This window comes from Thunnus maccoyii, chromosome 10 (genome assembly GCF_910596095.1).
Source record: "Thunnus maccoyii chromosome 10, fThuMac1.1, whole genome shotgun sequence".
NCBI lineage: Eukaryota > Metazoa > Chordata > Actinopteri > Scombriformes > Scombridae > Thunnus > Thunnus maccoyii.
The window spans coordinates 18,359,844-18,380,547 of NC_056542.1; the positions used below are offsets into that span (position 1 = coordinate 18,359,844).

Genomic DNA, 20,704 nt, shown 5'->3' on the forward strand with positions numbered 1-20,704 from the left:
TTTTTATGTTGTTTTTTTTTTAGATTTTGTCTCACTTGACACAAGTACTGTGCAGTTTAGTACAGTGTTGACAGGATGGAGGAGAGAGAGGGAGGATCAGGAACTGATTGGCATCATCACTGCAAACTACCTGCTGAATCCTCTCATCTTTTTTGTTTCCTCTGTCATTCACACAACAGTCTAACAAACTCTAAAACTGGTGTTATTCTCAGTTCTGTCTAAATCTGGATTTGTGTCCACTTTTAGGCTACATTCACATTGAAATGATCTATTAATTATTTAGCTGATTATATGCAATCATCAGTAATTATTTTTTGCAGTTTTTTAAATGTTACTGATGTAGTTGTGGCATGAACTTGGAGACACGTGTCCATCAACAAGTAGATTAGAAAAATGTTGTGGCCACAGTGTGGCAGTGTTGGTCAGTAGATAAATGTGAGTCATGCTTGTTTCGTGTGTTCAGTTCAGGTTCAGTATCACTAAAATCTGTTAATCTATCATGAGTTGATGAAAGGTTAAATTTATCATTCAAACCGGCTGGAAATATTGATATTATGATATGATTATGATAGTCATCAAAAGTGGCCAATTTCTTTCATTTCTATTATACATGTAATGTATTTTCGATTTTCAAGGGTCACAGAAAATAAACAACCATGTGTTGTGAGCGCAGATTCCTCTCAAACTATGACTCAGAGCAGCAGATGTAAAATATTTAGTGTCACGTTAATTACAAAACTTTAACTTGTTCTGGTTTTTTTCATCTGCTTTCAGTGGAAAGGAGGGAGTGGGAGTGATGCACAACATATATGTATACAAATGCATATCACCGGTATGTAGGAGGTGAGTAATAATCTTTTGTACATCTATAAATATAGAATGCCTTTCTAGAGGTGCAGATCTGCTGCAAATGGGCCAGAACTCCATTATAAAAATACAAAATTACAGTAAGAAGATTTACGAACTTTAACTTTCTCCAGTTACTTTCTTTTTTGCATTTGTTGGCGTGGCTGTAACCTTGAGTCTGTGCCTGGTTATGCTGTAATGGGTCATCACTGGGCCCAGCCCATTTTAAGATCAGGCACCACAGTGAGGATAAAACTATTTTTCCAGTTATGCTTGACAACTCTGTGGGATATTACTTTGAAAGCATTACATCACACACAGCCCCTTGTTTGAGGAAGTTGATGGGTCTGTTTTAAATGCTGGCATCGCTATCAATTATTTATCAATGCTAGTTCTTGACGAGAGTAGCTGCAACTGATCATTACTCTTCAATTTGTTATAGCCCATAAACATAGATGAGGTAATAGATGCATTTGTGATTTCCAGCGCTAGAGATTTACTGAATAGACTGTTCAGTGTGGACACACACGCAGGCAAACTCACATTTCACAGCTGCTGGTAAGTGACTAAACCCCGTTGCCCTCTTTGAACTACCCAACAAGTTTGAGCTATCCAACAACTGAAATTCTCACTGTTAAATAGTTATAGGCACTCCCACATGCTACAGTAAAGAGAAGCAGCTGAATCCTTCTTTTATAATTTCTCTGATCCAATGTTTCCCTGGGCTTGTATTCAAATTCAAGCTGTCATTATGTTTATTTATACATTTTTAACACAGACATTAATAGAACAGAAGAATTAGTAGCTATAAAGCTGTTCTTACTATCCATGTATATAGCATGTTTCAAATCACAGTCTCAGAACATTTTCTATTTTGCACATCAGTATTATAAATATCCCTCTGCAATAATCTAGACAGATCACATACAGCAGCCTAGTTCAGATGTCAAAAGAGCGATGTATCTACCCACAAATAGTGAGCACACAACACATTATCCTGCACTGTTATAAATCTACAGAACCGTCACACAGGCAGCACCATTCACCAGCCACCTAATGTAAATGTTACAGGGTTGAGTGTTTGAGTGCGGCAATGTCACTGAGGTTATCTACTGGGAACCTCCCAGCATGTTTTGTTGAATTAGGCTCACAGTCCCACTAGAAGGCTCAACAGCAATGTTTTGGTGTTCCAGGATCCAAATCTCCTGCACTAGTGTTTTTTCAAACTTTGGACAGTTTTTACAAAGCTTTTTTTCTGGAGAATTAAAGTTATAAAGATATTAGGGGGTAACAAAAATATTAAACTGTTAAAGTACAAAAGCTAATTTTTATTGTTTAAACAAAGCATATACACAGTTCTCTGAGTTTATGTCAAAGTTAAATTCCAAATGATTTCTACAACCTCAAACAGAATATTTATGACTGTACCACTGTTTTGCAGTATAGCAATCAGAGCATGAAGAATTACTGAAACATCTCCAAGAACTAAAGACAAGTCCTTAGTTCTGACTCATGACGCAGTGTTTCCTGATCTCTAACTCAGTTAACACTTCCTACTCAGTACAGCCTCTTCAGCAATTCAGAAACCAAATTACATCAACTATAAGCAACAAGTCTTGGGGATTTCTGTGACTTGATAAATACTAGTCTAAGTCTATGTCAGACATTTTCTCAGCCACCCTACTCCACTGATAAGGGATGTTATAATAACAGTGACAGCCCCGCAGGTAAGTGGCTTGAAATTGCAGGATGATCAGTTCTTAAATTTGCAAAGAATCTTAATTAATTACCCAGAAAGTACTTTTTTTTTTTTTTGCTTAATTAACAAAGTCATTGAAGAACTAGATAACTTTATGCAACCAATGGACTTACATGTCTCTCTGAAGTCAGACTATCTTTGTGAGACCATATTGTTTCCCTTCTGCCACTAGCAAACACCAAATCAGGTTGCAAATCAGTTTTGATAAGATGTGTTGCCTCTGCTGAGTGAAACTTTTAATGAAATATAGAAGAAAGGATCGTGGCATATATCTTTTAGGAAAAACAAACTTGATGCCACTGTGAGTAATATTTGCTCTGAACTAGAATTTGATTCAAATTTACTAAAGTCACTTACCTTAAATTCAGAATTTCAGAATTTAGTTTTTATGTCTGTGTCTCTCTACTCCATCTGGAATGTAACTTTGCACTTTATACACATAAATAAAATTATTTGAAGTGACGATGGCAGAAAACAGAATGTACAGTCATATATGTAAATCTTACTAGCCTTGTCGAGGCACTGTAATGAGAAATGGCACGCAGCGTTACTGAAAGTCCAACACTAACATTTCCATCTCTGTAGGTGCAGTCATCTCTGCTCAAGGTATGGAAAAAGGAAACAAGACAGCTACTTTCAATTTCGGATGGTTGTATAAGTATTTTTGTAGATGTTTTTTTAATTTTTATTTTGTTTGTATGTTGTACTGTATGAAACTACAACATTTTTTTTCGGCATTTTGTTTAGCCTCCTGTCCCTTTTGTACCTGCTGCAACAAAGCATTCTCAGAGGTGCAAATCCTCCCAAGGTGATCTTACTCAAAAGCATTGCACAAAGGCATAATAATAAAAGGTTTAGTATAATATAGATCAAATCTGCTTTAGTGTGGGTCACTGACCCAAACTGTATCGGCTCTCTCCAACCTTAATAGTCTGCTCCTCTGGGAGCATAATGTTTGGATTGGTTGGGTAATATATTGGCAATAAAGAGACAAAAGGATGTCATAAACGTTGATTAAAGCTCTGGTTAAAAGACAGAGGCGGAGAAGCTCTGAGTTATGAGGGCTTTTCAGACTGCGTTATTGTTTCAGTGACAGAGCTCTTAGTGCGTCTAGTGGAGTGGTCGCAGGCCAGTGGTAAACATCCCTCAATGTGTGAGGAGTCATTAATCCCTGGAGCCAAAGATGGCTTCACTACCAGTGTCTGTGGCCCAAGAAATCACAGCCAGTTGGCACCAGCAGGTCACACAGAGTGTCAACATAAATGGTTTGTACTCCAAAGCCGTTTAAATCTCTTCTAATGTGCTGTAGCTAAGGCTCACATTTCAGAAAAGACTGTGTGGAGCAACTGTATGTTTCACACGTCTAATTTATTTGCATGTGCAGCTGTTAATGATGCATGGAAGGTGTCTGTTGGGTTATGGCCTTTTATGAAAGATTATTTTTGATAAGAGAGAGAGAACAAATAAGTACAAGTTAGATATCAGAAAAGAGGCAGATAGTAAAATTAACAAAGAAAACAAGCTGTTCAGGCCATGACAATAAAGTCTAATAGTACAGCTTTGATACTTTGAAATATGAAAACTGTCACCAAGGCTGGATTACCAACATGGAAAAGGGGACAGCTGCTCCAAACTATCCAGGCTTAATGTGTACCCAGTGGTTTGTGCTGCTTTAAATTTAACTAAAGCATAATATCGGGTGATATGATGAGGACTATACTGCTGTATTTTCAAATCAATCGTAAAAGAGGGTGCCATGTATCAAAATCTACTTTTAAGACCTCCATTATCTTCAGTTTTGTGCTGACAAATTTCATTTTTTTTCAATTAATGTGTTTGATCAAATTACCACACAGGAAATCTGGGGCCAGCTAATATCCCAGCGTAGAGAAAGTGCACACATTTGACAGAGAAAGGGATGATGGCTGTCCAGCGGTGGACATACATTCATCATAGCTTACCATTGCTTGAAACTCCCTCATGACATGAGCACCTTGGAGAGCAAGAGAAAAGGCAAATACTTTTTTTTCCTTGTATCTAATTAATCCAATAGACTTTTTTCACAGCAGACATTTGGACATGTCACAATAGGAAAAGCACAGGTATAAATGATAAAACTTAATGATGGTTGAATTCCATTTAACTTAAGTTTCACATACCTGGTGTTGTGCGTGCTGGACACACTGTCATGCTCTTACTAAGACACTTGATTAGAAAGGAGCCATCATTAATTTTATGAGTAACACATGTGCTTTTCCCCAAAGTGTCTGCTGTGAAAATTACTATTTTACAGGGAAGTTAGGTAAGAGTGGCTCATTTGTTTATTATCAAGCGGGGAGTATAAATAAAAAAGGTGCATTTTCTCATTAGCATGACTCAAAATTGGCGACTGACATTTCCAGTACGGTGCTCGAGGATTGTTTAAATGTTGAAAGTGATGACATGTGTGATTGAACTTTTCTCATTTCACACCCACACACAGTCTACTGATGTTGCTTTGCATATATAGGAGACAGTTTTCAGTCAGATTAGTCGGCACAGTGCAGTGCAGTTATTTGCATGGCTAATTGGTCAGATCTGGAGATCCAGTTTTTGCACCACACCCACTCCCGGGTCCGGCAGTGTCCGTCCATGCCTCGTGTGCGTGTATATGTGTTTGTGTGTGCGTGTGTGTGTGTGCGTGTGTCTGTGCATTTGCAAACTCCGCCCCGCTCGCGCCGCCTCCAAGCGGACCGCAATGATTTAGAAGTTCAGGAATCCCACGTGACGTCACCCGGGGGTGACGTTATGCTTCTCTAAATAGATCGTATTGTAATCTTTTCTCAGTCCAACGTGGTTTCTTCTGAGAGACTGCTTCACATTTTCTACACTTGTTTGGTAAGTTGAAAACCTTCTACGATCATTGCAGAGGACGGGTGCACGCGCCTTTGCAGGTTTGCTGGGTTTATTAAAAAAGCGATCCTTGTTACTTTTCTCCTCCTTTTTTTTCTCCCTCATGCAACAGCTTGTTTTGTTGTTCGCTCCAGTCTCGGGACAAGATGTTTTTTTTTCTCCTCTCTCACTCTCTCTCATTTTTAACTTATTGATGCATGCAGCTACAAGAGCAAAAAGTGTCATGGTACTTTTGTTAGAGTGGCTGCATTGTCATGTCACTTTGCTGTCGTTTGGCCTAATCTGTTGACTGTTGTTGAAGTTGAACGCGGAGTCAAGTGGCCGCTGCTGCTCGGTCTGTCAGGTAGCAGCGGAGGCAAGTCTGCAGGAATTCATCTATCTCAAGCTCCGACTGAACAACCACAGAAGCGGTTATTGCAAAGGATTTTCATTGCACTCCACAGCACTTGTTTATTTCCTCCAGTTTTTCTAACTTTCCCAAAGCTCCAAAGCTGGCTCTCCGCATCATTGTCATGCCTGTCCCATGTCGGGATACGCAGAGCCGGTGTGTGTGTGTGTTTATGTGTGTGTGTGTGTGTGTGTGTGTGTGTGTGTGTGTGTGTGTGTGTGTGTGTGTGTGTGTGTGTGTGTGTGTGTGTTTGTCCCGGCTGTGTTGCGGTTCACCAGTGATCGTCTGGAAAATGATAGCCCGGTGGTTTTTGCTGTCATGCCAGTTTAAAAGAAGGGACTGATGCCCCTGTTCACAAGAAATTTAAGGTCCCTTTTCTCTTGAACAGCAGTGTGACCAACATTACGTCATTCTGCAGGCCAGTCGATATCTGATTAACCGCTGAGATGTTGAGGGTTACTTTCAGGAGGGTTGTGCTGACGAGGCGCGCTTTGTGGCCGCGGCTTGAAACAAACACAACAAAGATGTTTTAATCATTTGATTAGTCTCCGCTGTCATTATGTTTATGTGGCACACTATCAATAACCACTTGTTTCCCCTGAACGCTGCTTTAGTGCTGATGAATTATTGTGTAGGCTTCCAGTTTTATTCCTTGTGTCCCTTTTAATTTGTCGCAATATTAATAGTCTAAGACATAATAATAATAAGAAGAGCTTTCAGTTTGATGATAATATTGTGGTTACTTAAAATAGACTTAAAAGGAGTTTTTTGGGGGAAAAAAGATAAAATTAGCAACTGTACTTCATTAGAATCAGGTGAATCTTTATAAAAGTATAGTTTGAGGAAAAAGCTGAAAATAGACGGAGCCTTGGCAAAAGTTTTTTTTTTAAATGATCTTTTCCTATAAGAAGTTAACAAATGCAACTTAAAATTTCCCTTAGAAATAAATAACTAATTATAATAAACCAGTGCTTCATTCGTTGACATCTTAAACAAATAAAGAAAAATAAGTAACAAATAATTAGATAAGATAAATAAATACAAAATAGAGAATTCTATAAAGTTACTGGTGCTACATCAAAGTTACTGGATAACTAGTATTATACGGTAACCTTGATGCAGATCTAATTCTTCCCATATTTCCCACAAGCATTCAGTTTGAATACGATCCAACTGCTCATTGCAGCAATGAAATGTGACCTGCAGAGAGTTTATTTGTTGATGGTTGTTGCATGTGCCCAAGGTGAAACATTCCTCTGGTAATGATTGCACTAATGTAAGGAGGAGGAAGAGGGGGGGGTGGGGGTGGGGGGAGTTCAAATGACAGTAATCATAACACCAATCACACAGGTCAATCAACAGTTCGGCTCATTTCATTGTAAACAAACATGTTGCATTCATGTTATGGTTTTGCAGTGAACATTTTGAATGCAAATACAAATTTAGACATCTCTCTTTTCAAGAAATTCTAAGACTAGAGCAACAGTAGCCCTGTGAGGTGACATTCTTGTATTTCTTATGAGTTTACATGTTGTGGAAAAGAGCAGTAATTGATAGCTATCGAGGTTTACGTTTCGACAGTCTCTCTGTCACGCATTCGGTTCAAGAGCAGGAGTTCAGGGCAGACACAGTCTAAGAGAGCCATGTTCCCTGCCTCAGGGATCGCTGTGATCCTACCTTGAACTTGTGCTGTCAAAGGCCCAGGCTATGGGGAGCTGGAGATTCCAATTGCTGCGCATGTTTGCGCTTGCTTTAACCCCATATGCCTTTGCACCCCAACCCCTCTTTTACTTACCATATTGTTTAAATTCTAATATGCGGTCTACCTGGAGAATTACTCCCCAGTTCCTCTTGAAATCGAACTCCGGAGCCCTAATCCTTCCCCTCGCTCACATCAGGATATAGTTAATGTAAAGTGTAACCAAATTTCCTCTGCTAAACTAAAACATCTATATCAAATGAGAACCAAGTGCCCCTTCCAAGGAAAGGGCGTTGAGTACTGATAATTGGAAGTGTGAAAGCTATTGGATATTTCACAGAAGGCGTTCACAGAATTAATGGTTAAAAGTTTTATGCCTCATATGGTTTGAATTTCCTAGTAAATGTGATGAAATGATCAAGTCCGATTTGAGAAACAGGACGGTAAAAGTTTAATTTCTGCATCTGTCCTAATAGTCATGGAAACACTTTGGCTCTTTTTTCAATGCTTTTTAGTGTTATCAGGGCTGGAGATTTATTGTAAAGTTTTAGATGAAGTGACTTATTTTACATGCGTTGAAGGAGAATGCAAGAAAATGACTGTGGCAACAAAAACTGTACAAAAAGCAAACTGCATTTGAGATGTGAATGGAGCTTAAAATGTTGATTCAAGGTGAAAAAGTTTATGGACTTTTGAAGCACGGTTCTAAATACTTTACATCATTGTCGGTCTAGTTTGGGCTCAGAGTTAGGACCAGCAATGTTAGCCATGTTTGTTGTGTCAAAGGAGACCAGGTGAGTTTTTAGGGGCCCTTTAGAGGAGACGAAGTGAACTGGTGACAGAAAGAGAGACCAGGGCTCATTTGCTCTCTGACAGAGAGACCCTGTCCAGACCCTGTTCTGCAGGCTCAGTCATGAAGTACAGCTTGTTAGGAAAACAGCACTGCTTAGCATAACACAATATTTGAGTGTTTTGACTGTGCTTGAGGAAATAGTCTGTACCCATGAAAAAGACACACATGTACATAGTGTATGAAGGTATTCATGTTCAACACGTGACACGCAGCGCTGACTTGAATTTCTGTTGCGTCTCAGTATTCGTGAATCGGTAGGTAAAGCAGTAATAAACGTTGTGTTGTGTGGAATTAATGAGAAATGTTGAACGTAATATAATTTCTGTAAATACTGTAGATGTTTCAGTCATCACCAAGAGCACACATGATAAATAACCGTTCACCTTTGCATCACATAATGCTGATGAATAAATTATTAGTCTATTATGATTAGTTATAATTAGCAGTATTGTTGTTGCATTCTCTACTAGCTACTTTATCTCCATTATCTTCTTTTCAACCTAACTTTGAGGTGTCAAAATAGAGATTCACAGTGCTTTTACATCAACTTTTCTAATGAATCCAGGCACCTTTTGAATTGACTGTAAAGGCTTAATTTATTTATTGGAATACAAAATGAGTATTTAGAATAACTAATTTACTTCTCTAATTGGTCCTTGGCCAACTGGGGCCCTCCCGTTTGGTGTTTGAATGTTCTTTACTTTTTTGCACGTCTCACACCAAAAGACATGTTCATATTTAAGAATATGCTTGTTACTATCGCTGGTTTGGAGCTGCTGTTGGTTCATAGCTGCTGTGCTGTAGCTGTTCTTAGAGGGGGATTAATAGAGACTACCCTAACTCTTCTCGTACTTAACATCCGTTAGGACATCTGTCAGAATGTAGTACTGGCATGAGGTGACTGCTTGCTTAGAGGTTGTTTGTCAGTGATAGTACAGTATACAGTACACGTCATTATACTAGACAATCAACAAGCAAAATATACGACACACACTGAGGCACAACAGCCAGCAGTAACCAAATATGATGTTAGAGACAAAACCAAGGGATTCAGTTAAAAGAATACTCAAATATATTTTATTTCCCTGTACTTTACTTTGCTGAGTATAATCAATATTTTCAACAAAACCCATTTTTAAAAAGTAATTTACTAAAATAAGCCAAACTTCTTAAATGCATCAGTGTTTAATGTTGTTTTAAAATGAACATCTTAATAAGAATTTTGCTTAAATTAAATGCAGTATTCAATTATTATAATAATCATTATTCAATTATTCAAAATGTAATGGAATGATTTAATTTAGGAAATCAAGGATTAAAGAATAAGTAATTTAAGAATCTGACCAAGCTTTACCAGCATTCAGTACTGGACAGCTTTATGTATTCTCAGTATTCAAAAAGTACACGGGTCCCTACCAGGAAACATCTCAATAATACTTTTTCCTCTTTAAAATTATGTAAATATATGTCTACTTTTTGTCTAAAGGTTTGAACACCAGTTGCTTTGGCTATCAGGAACAGAAACAATTATGCTAGCTGTAAAAGTTTATGATTAATATATTTAAATGTGAGTGAAGCATCATGCATGCATACATTAAATGCAGTGACTGATTAAAATGCACATCAAAGCCTTTAAATGGCACATCGTTGGCCTTGGTTTGATCTTGGGAAGCTGTTAAAATGCACCTGTCATTTCTGTTGTTTTTCTCACTGATGTCATGCCATAAATATAATCAGGGTGTTTTTTTGAATATTTTTAAGGTGAATGCAGAATGCATCCTTTGTGTGTATGTTTTGCTTTCTGTAAGAGAACGGACAGACAGGATAGTTTTCACAGAATTTGTAGGTTTGTCTTTTGGTTTCTGGATTTTACATTTTTTCAACAAATCACAGATACGAGACACCCCTCTCCTCTGGGGAAGTTTGTCCTCTCTTTCACTTTGAATCATCAGAGCATTTAAAATAATAAACGAAGCTATTGCATATTTGACATGATGCATGGCTATGGCTGAAGTGTAGTGAGCAATTATTTATAAAGCACACATTTGGCAGCAGTAGCAGGTAAACAAATATATTGTCCTTTTTATTTGTGGGTTTTAAAACTGTCTCTTGTGTTTAAAGCTATTTTTCAGAAAATAAAACTGCACCTCCTACCTATCCCTCATGCAGTGCTGCTCTACCACTGCTTCATTTTCTTGTTCTCACCATGAGATGTTCTCCAAATTCAGAACAGAATAACTGAGTTAAATCTTTAAATAATTGCTTTATGATTGAAACTTGAAAATATCACGGCGACTTTTAAAAACAGTTTTAGATGAGACTTTAATTCAACATTTAATTCATCTCACTATATAGGCAACTTAGAGAAATTGGGTGTTTTCACATGTAGTAGGCAGACCAGTGGTGACAATTAACATTTGATGACAGGTCTTTGATTAAGAATTTCAACTATTCTTATTGTTCCAACCCAAATTTAAGCTAAAATCCATCACAGTTGCCTCGGAGGTATATATGTACTTCTGTTGGCCAGGCAGAAATTAATGTTGAATGAGTTTAACAACATTGCTACAGTATAACAGTACATTGTTGTTGTTGTTGTTGTTAATATATGAATGGCTTTAGAGCAAGTTATAGTCTATTTGTGTAATAAAGTAAATAATAAAGTAAGTAATAAAAAGTGAAACTATTTAAGTATGTTGGAATGTTTAAATGCTTTACTAGTGCATGAAAGAAGTGTTTGTTTGTTTTTTTTGCTGAAGCGTCTGAATCCAGTGTCACTGAAAACACAAAACTTTAGCCGTTTCAGTGAATCCCAGAATACTGTAGTGTGAGAAAACTGAAACTGAAAATAATAACCGTGCAGCTGTTTCAGGTGCAATGGTAATTTTGGTCATGGGGGAAACAAAGAGTGTATTTTTCCTCTTGGATGCTGGTGGGGAAACTCAAGTCATTCACTTCCTCTCTTCACTTTCTGCTTTTTTGTTTGTTTGTTTGGTTTTTTTTGTAGTTTTATGAGAAGTTGACCAGAGTGATGAACTCAGACCAGGAAAGGCCGTTTGTGTGCAACGCTCCTGGCTGTTCTCAGGTGAGTGTGTCAAGAAGACAAAGCAATACCACTCAGTACGTGCGTTTCTGTGTGTGTGTGTGTGTCTGTGTGTGTGTGTGTGTGTGTGTGTGTGTGTGTATGTCTGTAATATGAAGAGGAGTACATTGGGGTGGCCTGAGGAGTAGGTTACTGCCTCACGCATCAGCGAGAAACAGAGGAGCATCGAACTGAGTGAAACACAAACTGTAAATAACGCTGTAGGTGTAAAAATAACTATAGAACAAAGTGCTCTTTGAAGTCAACACCAAAGCTGATGCTTTTTTAGAATGCAGTGTTTAAATGGATGCAATGTTTATATTGGAATAAGTGTATAGGTTCATTTTTAAGTTTCATAATGGATTAATAGAACATTTATTTTCCTTTGTACATATAATTGTTACAATGCTACTTTAAAAAAATCTCAACAGCGATTCCCCACCGAGGACCATCTGATGATACATCGACACAAACATGAGATGACCCTTAAGTTCCCCTCCATAAAGAATGACAACATGTTATCAGGTGAGTTGCGGCTACATCAATACAGATTCACCACTCACTACCTCAGCAGGGCTCATGGGGCGCTTGTAGTTCATTTGCAGGTGTGTGCCTCTGTGACTCATACTCAAGAGTACTTGTCTGTCATCAGAAAACCTTATGGCGTGTCTATACTAGTTGTTTACAGTAATGTAAATCATGTGACACACCTTTACCTTGCAGCTCAGCTATAATCAGTGCAAACCACTTAACGCACACTTCTGCAGGAAGAAAAGACGCTGACGTATGACTGAGGAAATTAGCATGTTAAGCTAAACATCTTGACATTTCTCCCCCTGTGATTTGCATTTCCCCATCGTCAGAGGTGTCTTTAGTTAGTTTTATCTTATTACAGAATGAGTGGGAGATGGTTTACAACAGTTTTATGGATGATGGCATGTATAAGTCATAGATGACATGCTGATCTGCATGTTAATCTACTGTTCAAAGCAACATCAATTTCTTAGACTGCGAGCTGCATATTCAAGTGTCAACCCAAGGCCAATCCATAAGTCTAGATATCCATCCCTAGAAATGGCCCTGTCACACTAGACAACAGTATGAACCTCTCTAGCCACACGGCTGAGATTGTATCTTCTTTATTATTTACACTCACTGGACAGCAGGATCGGATTTTCTAGGCCGGGTGTCCTTATTGCCTGTTGTCTGAGTTACAGCTCTGACCATTTCTCTTATTTGAGACCTTGAAGTCAAGATAAAACTGTCAGTAGTTATACTGTAAGTCAGTGGGGTCAGGACCCCCAAAAGGGCTCATGGGATGTATCAGGGTAGGACAAAATACTATGACATAAAGCTATATTTATTTTTCAGGCTTTCTCTAATCATTACTTTTTTTGTTGTGAATTACTATAAATTATTTTTATGAAAAAATCTGACAAGGGAAAATCATTCTTTGGTTAAGACCTACATCCTTTGATAAGGGGTTTCAAGTAGTCACTGCTTTTATTACATGATTAAAAAAGTTCAGGAAACACTGCTGTAAGTCATATTACTGTCAGCCACAGATGGTAAAATTCCCCTAGCTGTTACCAAAGTCACCAAGTTTAAAACATTTAGCACTGTAATTGCCGGCCTCATCTTTATCTGTTGTTGCTAATTTTTTCATTGACTCATAGGTGTTAGCCCCAACCAAAAAGTGACATTACTCGTGTTTTTATTTATAGAGCTTGAGTTACATTCTCAGCAAAATGGAAAAAAACCCTTAAACTGTATTTTGGGTACATAGGTCATCATGAAAGTTTGAGTCAATCCCCAGTCTAGCCAGAATGGATAAACACACCATGAAGTATGCTTTTAGCCTTTGAAACAAGCCTGATCCCAAAATCACCTTCAACTGTCTGAAACCTGATCTGTGTGCACCCCCCACAAAGTCAAGTTGAATACCACGGCTTGACGGAGCTCAACAAATGAGACCCCCACTCGGTAGGTGGGATCTGTACTTTATCAGCTGAAATGGGGCTGTCAAGAATAGTATCTTTCTCTCCCTAACTGTGTGGAAGTAATGCTTTCTTAAAATCATTGCAAATACATTTTATTTATGTATATTCTGTATTCTTAAGTCTTTATTTGGATCTCCATTAGCTTCCATAAAGTATTAGTTTTCATATAAACAAATAAAAATAAACAGCAAATTAAAATCACGCAAAATCAATGTAACAAGAAATGCGAAACAAACTAAACATAAATATCTTAAAAGAAGTGAAGAGATTTAGAAAGTTCAAGGATAAACAAAACAATTTGAAAAATAAAAAGAAGCTCAAAAAGAAAATAGAAAAGAATGAAAAAAGTCCCAGTCATCATGCAGTGTCATTTGTCCTTTATTTTATACGCTGCTCTATTCTTTTCTGCATAATCGTGGTGTACGTACAGCCTAACAAACAAGCAATAGTCTATATTCAAACTGGACTTGTTTGTTTTCCCTGATTTCCAGACCAGACGCCAACACCAACACGCTTCTTGAAGAACTGTGAGGAGGTGGGCTTGTTCAGTGAGCTGGACTGCTCCATTGAGCAAGAGTTTTGCAAGGCCCAGGAGGAAGAGGACAGTAAACAGGTACTGCAGGAATAGATATAACAAAGCCTCAGGCTGAAAAAACAAAAAAACAAAAACTGGAGGCAAACCTAAGCCACAGCCAGCCACAGGGGTTAGGTCAGGCGGTTAGGAGCTGCTCTCTGCTGCGATCATCAGTCATGTCACCAACAACATCCCACATGCAATGAGCTGATACACACTCTTTAAATAGATTCAAAACACCTAGACCTCATGTAACCACACAATTCTCACTTGATAAAAAGCGGATAACCACAGGTATGTATACACCTCTAATTATTTTGTCATATTTTCACCTTTTCACTATGTGTTGTATGTCCCACCCTTCTTTTGCCACAAAGCACACTGCACGCTCCCCAGTTCTCATTAGTCTTGTTGACAGTGACAGTCAGAGCTAGCAGGTGGAGCTTTGTCACCCACCACAGGTGAGGAGAAGAGAGATCAAGTTCTCCACCTGAAACTTCAAACAGCTCTCCAGCCATACACTCCGTGAGGGAGTCCTATTTCTTCCCAGACGTAAAAACAGACCCCTGAGACAACTTTTGTGGCAACAATAAAAGACCTGGCCAGACATTCACGCATGCAAAGAGAGTTGCAAAGCTTTGACATTTGACAAAAGACATGATCATTTATGCATTATAGATCTGCCCTGAGGCACCTTCACCTGAAACATGGGTACTAGTCAAATCACCACAAGACAGACTGCTTATCTAATGTCTGGAAAGATGTGCATGCATGCTGCAGCTAAGCTTGTCATCTGGGTGGTTTGGCTCTGGAGCTCGTCTGTGCTCAGGTCAGCCACGTCTAGCCTCCCCAGTCTGTGTGGTTTACGATGGGAGGCTCTGCTAAGTCAGCAGGAGGCGAGTCAGAGCAAGACTCTCGGGGAGTGAAGAGCACAACAGTAAGAGATAAGGAGGGAAATCATCGAAACTTCAGGAAAACAGCAATTGTCCCATTTTAACAAAACACATACACTATATCCACATGCAGACACTAATACAAATATGGAGGATTGATTGCTTTAGTTCTATAGATGATCGATGAATTTCCTCAAATATGTGTATTTTGCAGTCAGTACCTGATCTTGAATCCAGCGTCTGTCTGTATTCTTTTCTTTATATTTGCTCATTTCCTGTGGCTGTTTCACATTTGACTCATGCAAATCACTTCAAGTTGCTGTTTGTTTTATGCCAAGACATGTGAGTGAGGTTTGGAAATATGTTGTTCCTTGCGGCACTGGGTTATTTTTAAATGTACTGTATATGCCATTACATGTAACAGGAGGTAAAACAAACAAACTGTCCTGCTGGGTAAATAACAATAAGAAACCTGGTCTTCATTACCCTCCACTCAGGAGAAAATAGTTCCTCATTACTCATTCAAGATGGGTGTATGGAGCCCAAGGGCAAACAGTTATCTTGCTGGAGTTGTGCTGAAAATACAACTTCTTTGCAAGAACGTAACACTCTTGACAGATACCTAACTTTGTATACTCTGCTTTCTATTCTCTCTTCTCTTCCCCTTCCACTCTGCAGAACATCTCACTGCACGGCCAGGCAGGCCAAGGCCAGCACCAGCAGTCCCACTCACGAATGGGCAACCATGATACCAGCATAGTGATCCAGCAGGCCCTGCCTTCTCCTCAGTCCAGCTCCGTCATCACTCAGGCTCCATCCACTAACAGGCAGATAGGGTGAGTGGGCCACACAGCTGGAGATTTAAGTAGAGCACTGGCAAGATTTAGTTAATTAACAGTTGCAGAGAATATAGGTTTTATGAGAAAGGCAACACAAAGAGGGAAGAATACATTTTATATTTGCACCTCTTGCATTAAGTGAGTTTTTATTCTGTTACGAAGGCGTACAAACACTGTTAAGAACTGCTGACAGACTGAAAATTATCTACGAAGTGCAATGATTAGAGTGTATCCTCTCACCTCAAGTGCGACCCTGTTGTAGCGACAGCCTCAGGCTTGGCCTGGTCCCTTTGTGTCTGTGCCGATTGTCATCCCTCTGTAGTCTCTGAGGTAATGTCAGAGTTTTGTTACATTTGGACCAGTGTGTGTTGGGCTTGAGATTCATGTTTTGCTGTTCATTCAGTATTGTCCCACAGTAGAGCATGTAAAAGATGGTCCCAGAGGACAAGATGAGATCATTGTCAGCCGTGACTGCTTTTACAACGGTTTAGCATTTCATGCTCTAAAATAGTTCCTTTCAATGTATGGGAATGGCAGCCACAACCTTAGAGCTCTGTTTCTCTGATACATTTGCACTGCCATGCCACAGGTGTATAATAACAGCAGTCTGTATGGTGTGCTGCTTCATCATTTACCTGCAGTATTTAGTGGTCAAGGAATAGTTCATCATCAAGTTTAAAGCATTTTAAGTCATAATCAGTCTGCTGTCCTCAAGGTTTGTATGTTCATACTATATGTAGTGAGGCTGTGTGGGGCATTGATTGTATAAACTCTACCAACCTATCAGCATTTTGAAGGTATTGCCTTTCTTGAGATTGCCTCCCTCTACTGACATTTTGTCTTTATATATCAGTAACACAATCATTACCACATACAAACATATGTACAGACTTTTCTGCTCTTATCCTCATGAGGACCCTCCACTGACCTCTTTCACTCCTTGTCCCTTAACCCCAACCACCTTCAACCTCGTGCCAGGTCTTTGTCACTGTAAACCAGGCCTGTGGCGAGCAAGTGAGACACTGAGATGGCTCAGTGTTAGGCCTGCGTTGTGTCGAGGTTGTCTTGTGTAGATTTACAGCTAGAGGAGCTAGTGAATATTGGATGGGAGGCCCATCACTAAGCCTGACTGACACCCCGTCAGGCTCTTTGTCGAGGACAGGGATGAAATTTCATCCCCTTGGAGGAGCAGCAATCACTGCCAGTAACAGAGACTTTGCTGGGCCTGCTTCACCTCAGTTTACCTGTCATTAAAAACTCCTCACCTCGCTCAAGCACAGACTCACTACTTCACTTCCATTCACAGTCGTTTATGATCACAAATCCTTCACTGATTTGTTGAGAGACTGGTGGTTTTACAGCTTTCACAAACAGAAAAACACATCACTTGAAAATCAGACTTGGTATGCTATGTAGTGGTGGTTGACAGCCACAAAATGGCACTTAAACATAAAAAATGGTAATTATGACACATCATTTGAGGCATTCCCCCAGCAGAGGCCTGTATGTACTGAAACTGTAGAGGCGTCATTTGTTTATTGGGGTGGTGAGGTCCTAACACATGAATAGGAAGAGTAGATTCACACAAGAGAAAACTAATCTGGAAATGTTCACATCAGCAGGAAAATGGGTTGAGGAAACCCCTCCACAGAGGAGCAGGGCTTCCACAGGAAACCATTAGGGCTTACCAAAGGCTCCATGCACAGGGTCTCTCCACAGGAACTTCCTACACACAGAACAAGCCGGACACTTTACAGGCTAACTGTGCTCTGTCCAGCCTACTGAAGGTCAGATCAGTGGCTGTGATAACTCGCCTCTTGTACTATTAAGGTCCTATAATTGTAGCTGATATATTTTGGATTTTCCATGTCTTTGTGAAGACAAGCCAATCATGTAAAAGTAGTTGTTTTGAATCCATAGTGACATATTTATTGTGCAAATGTTTATACCTAATTTTATCCAAAATAACTTGACATGTTAGTGAGACAATAAAGAAACTGTTATACTCACCAACAATGGAAAGGTTTGTGTATGTAATCATTGCAAGCCTATGCTGTACAGCTTTTAATCTTTACACACTTTATGGAGCTCTGTGGAGAATATATCTCTGAATGAGAAGAAATCACCAAACAAAATCAGTTTAATCTCAGTTCCATCTGCTTCCTTGGTCTGTTCCTCAGCTCTGCTGAACGCACAGCGTGAGCATCCAATGAATTAGGATAACAAGTCATTTTCATTGCTCCACAATGTTTACTAAAGAGCTTTGAGGCTTGGAATCAATTAGGATTGGCTTTCCTCAAGTCCATTTACTTTAGGGTTGAGCTGGGCCTGCAGCTGTGAAACCTGAGGACCTCTCTCTCTCTCTCTTTTTCTCTCTTTCCTTCTGCTCTGAGTCCCTAAACAAGGTCTTTGGGGAACTACACTGACACAAACCAGTGTTAAAACCAGGCATATGAAACCAGCCAGCAGATCTTAATGTCACGGCTATCATTATCATACAAAGGGAAGCGGCGTCCAACAGATTTGAATGCTCTCTGCTTTTCAATTATAAACATCTGGCACTGAGTTATGTCAGAGTTAAATGTGTTGGACGTTACTAGTCAACCATGTGAGATACAACATTCTGTGGAAACCTCAACCTTTTGACTCGTAAGAGGAGATGTACGGGAATATGGGTGTGGGCACAAGGAACTAAAAATGACATTCCTCTATTCTGGCTCTTTAGAGAATTCCAGTCCAGTCGTTTCCATTACATAGCACAATCAACCTGAATGCAGCTGGGTTAAGTGAGGAGTGATTACAGTACAGATGTGGTATCTGATCATCAATTTATAATCATGCGGTATTTAAATACTTCTCTAAAATTTGGCTGTGTATAAAAACAGGTGCTTTTATTAAATTGAGGCACGTTCTTTAACAACTTCAATGCGTAACTCCTAAGAATGTTGAGGACTGTGTTAACCTAAAGGGTGTGATCCTCAAAACCACTTATGTGAGACGGTTTCAGTTTGTCACCATCTATCCTTGATCGTTTTGCTCAGTTATTCCCGGAGAGCGATTTCAAAATAGAACTACGTATCATTTTATTCTTGTACAAATGTGTCACAAACAGTTTCTCTTCAAAGTCGTCGGTCAGTAGTAGACTGTTGTCTTTTTTCTTTCTAAATGGAGGATTTATCTCTAAACTTACTCTAAAATCGGCTTGTGTTCCACCCAAACCTGTGGGCAAGCGTGCAGCTTGATGCGTGGCTGTCACATCACCCTGCACAGCTCTGAAGGAAGTCAATTTGTGGTTTTGTTTCCCATGCTGCTTAAAATGCACATTATTTTTCACACCTTAGAGCCACCAGCAACTTGTGGTCCTTGTTTTTGCCTTAAAAGGAAGTAGCACAAATAGATGTTGATGCCTTCTTAACAGCAAGGTTTCGTGCAAAACCCAAATGTAGAGCGACACGTTATCTGTGAAATTACTGTTTTCTCAAAAGGATTGGAGAAGACATGCTGATTGATCTGTGGACCACTAGGTACAAGATTTCACGTTTCATATTGATACCTACCACTCTTTGTCTTTCAAAGAATCGGTTTGACCAAGCACATTTACATGTCTTGTATCCTAATATAGACAGTGATCAACATAGAAGTCCATGATCTTTGCTTTCTCTCTCTCAGTTTACATATAGTACTTCAGATGTTACAGTGGTACAGATAGATTTGATGATTTAATTCCAGGATGCAATTAATATTACATTTTCATAGATTGCATAACACATTTTCCCATGCTTGTAATGAAACAAGTGTGCTCATAGTATTTCTCCACCCGTTGCGCCAGTGCCAGAACAAAGAAATTCTCTTCAACGGAGAGAGTTATGCACTTTTCATGTTTCCACGGACAAACTTTGACCTCATGAACTTCACAATTTAAACAAAACTTCCTTTATTATTGTTTATGATTAGATTGCATTCAGACAGCGGTGATAAGGAGAGAGGTCCGCCCTGAGTGCAGGAGCGCAGGACCTCTGCAAAATGCCTGAGGTGCCCTCATGCTCCAACTTGACAAATGCCCTTTTCCATAGACAAATATGGGCAACAGTCAACCATGTATAAATTGTAGGGGTAGTGCAGATAGAGCAGTACCAGGCAGAGAGAGCAGAAGAATAAATAAACAAAGCTACAGAAAAACAAAGGTATACAGTGCAATCAATTACAAAAAAGGAAAGAGAGAAAAAGAAAGACAAAATGCAGGATGTACATCTGACCTGAATTAAGATGAGCTCATTGTGTACTGCAGTGGGTTTAATAGTGCGTTTGTAGAGGAACGCCCAGACTCTGTTCCCTCTCATTCCAGCGGGGCTGTGTCATCCCTGCCCCGGGGCCACCACACATGCAGGCTCCTGCACAAGCAACTCACACACAGGGACATGCCTCACAGCTCTGGGGAGCGCAGGGATCACAGCGCAGGGAAGTGTGGAAAAGGGGGATCAGAGGTGGACAGAGGAGAGGAAGAAAGGGATCAGAGGTGGATGGAGGAGAGGAAGAGGGGGATAGAAGGTAGATGGAGGAGAGGAAATGAAGGATTGCGGAGGGTGGAGAAGAGAGGCATCAGATGTGGAGGACATGGTTTGATGGCTAGTCGGGTGCAGGAGAGGATAAGAGACTTGTCTGCACAAGAAAAGGAAAAGATAGATCATGTTTGGATGGGAGTATGGACAAATGGGATCAGAAGAATGAAGGTGTGGGGAAAAATGCGCTGAGATTATGAAAGGAAAGTGAAAACGGAAAACTGAATGAAAGACAGAGAGATGAGACTGACAGTTGAAGACAGGAATGAGGTGGCAGGATAAGAGGAAGAGAAGTTGGTTACGGAGGAGATGGACAAAAA

General features: G+C 39.5%; 1 protein-coding gene across 4 annotated transcripts in view; it reads left to right on the top strand.

Moving 5' to 3' along the window:
• creb5b (cAMP responsive element binding protein 5b) overlaps positions 1 to 20,704 on the top strand; it is a 45,177-nt gene that overhangs the window by 983 nt on the left and 23,490 nt on the right. For 3 of the 4 annotated variants that reach the window (XM_042422857.1, XM_042422860.1, XM_042422856.1), the window contains exons 2-6: positions 775 to 843; positions 11,445 to 11,522; positions 11,951 to 12,044; positions 14,011 to 14,132; positions 15,665 to 15,822. In XM_042422857.1, the coding sequence (XP_042278791.1) occupies positions 11,469 to 11,522; positions 11,951 to 12,044; positions 14,011 to 14,132; positions 15,665 to 15,822 (428 nt within the window). In that variant the 5' untranslated portion in view covers positions 775 to 843; positions 11,445 to 11,468. Of the gene's footprint in view, positions 1 to 774; positions 844 to 5,371; positions 5,483 to 11,444; positions 11,523 to 11,950; positions 12,045 to 14,010; positions 14,133 to 15,664; positions 15,823 to 20,704 lie in introns of those variants that run through there. The other variant, XM_042422858.1, reaches the window with a different exon arrangement.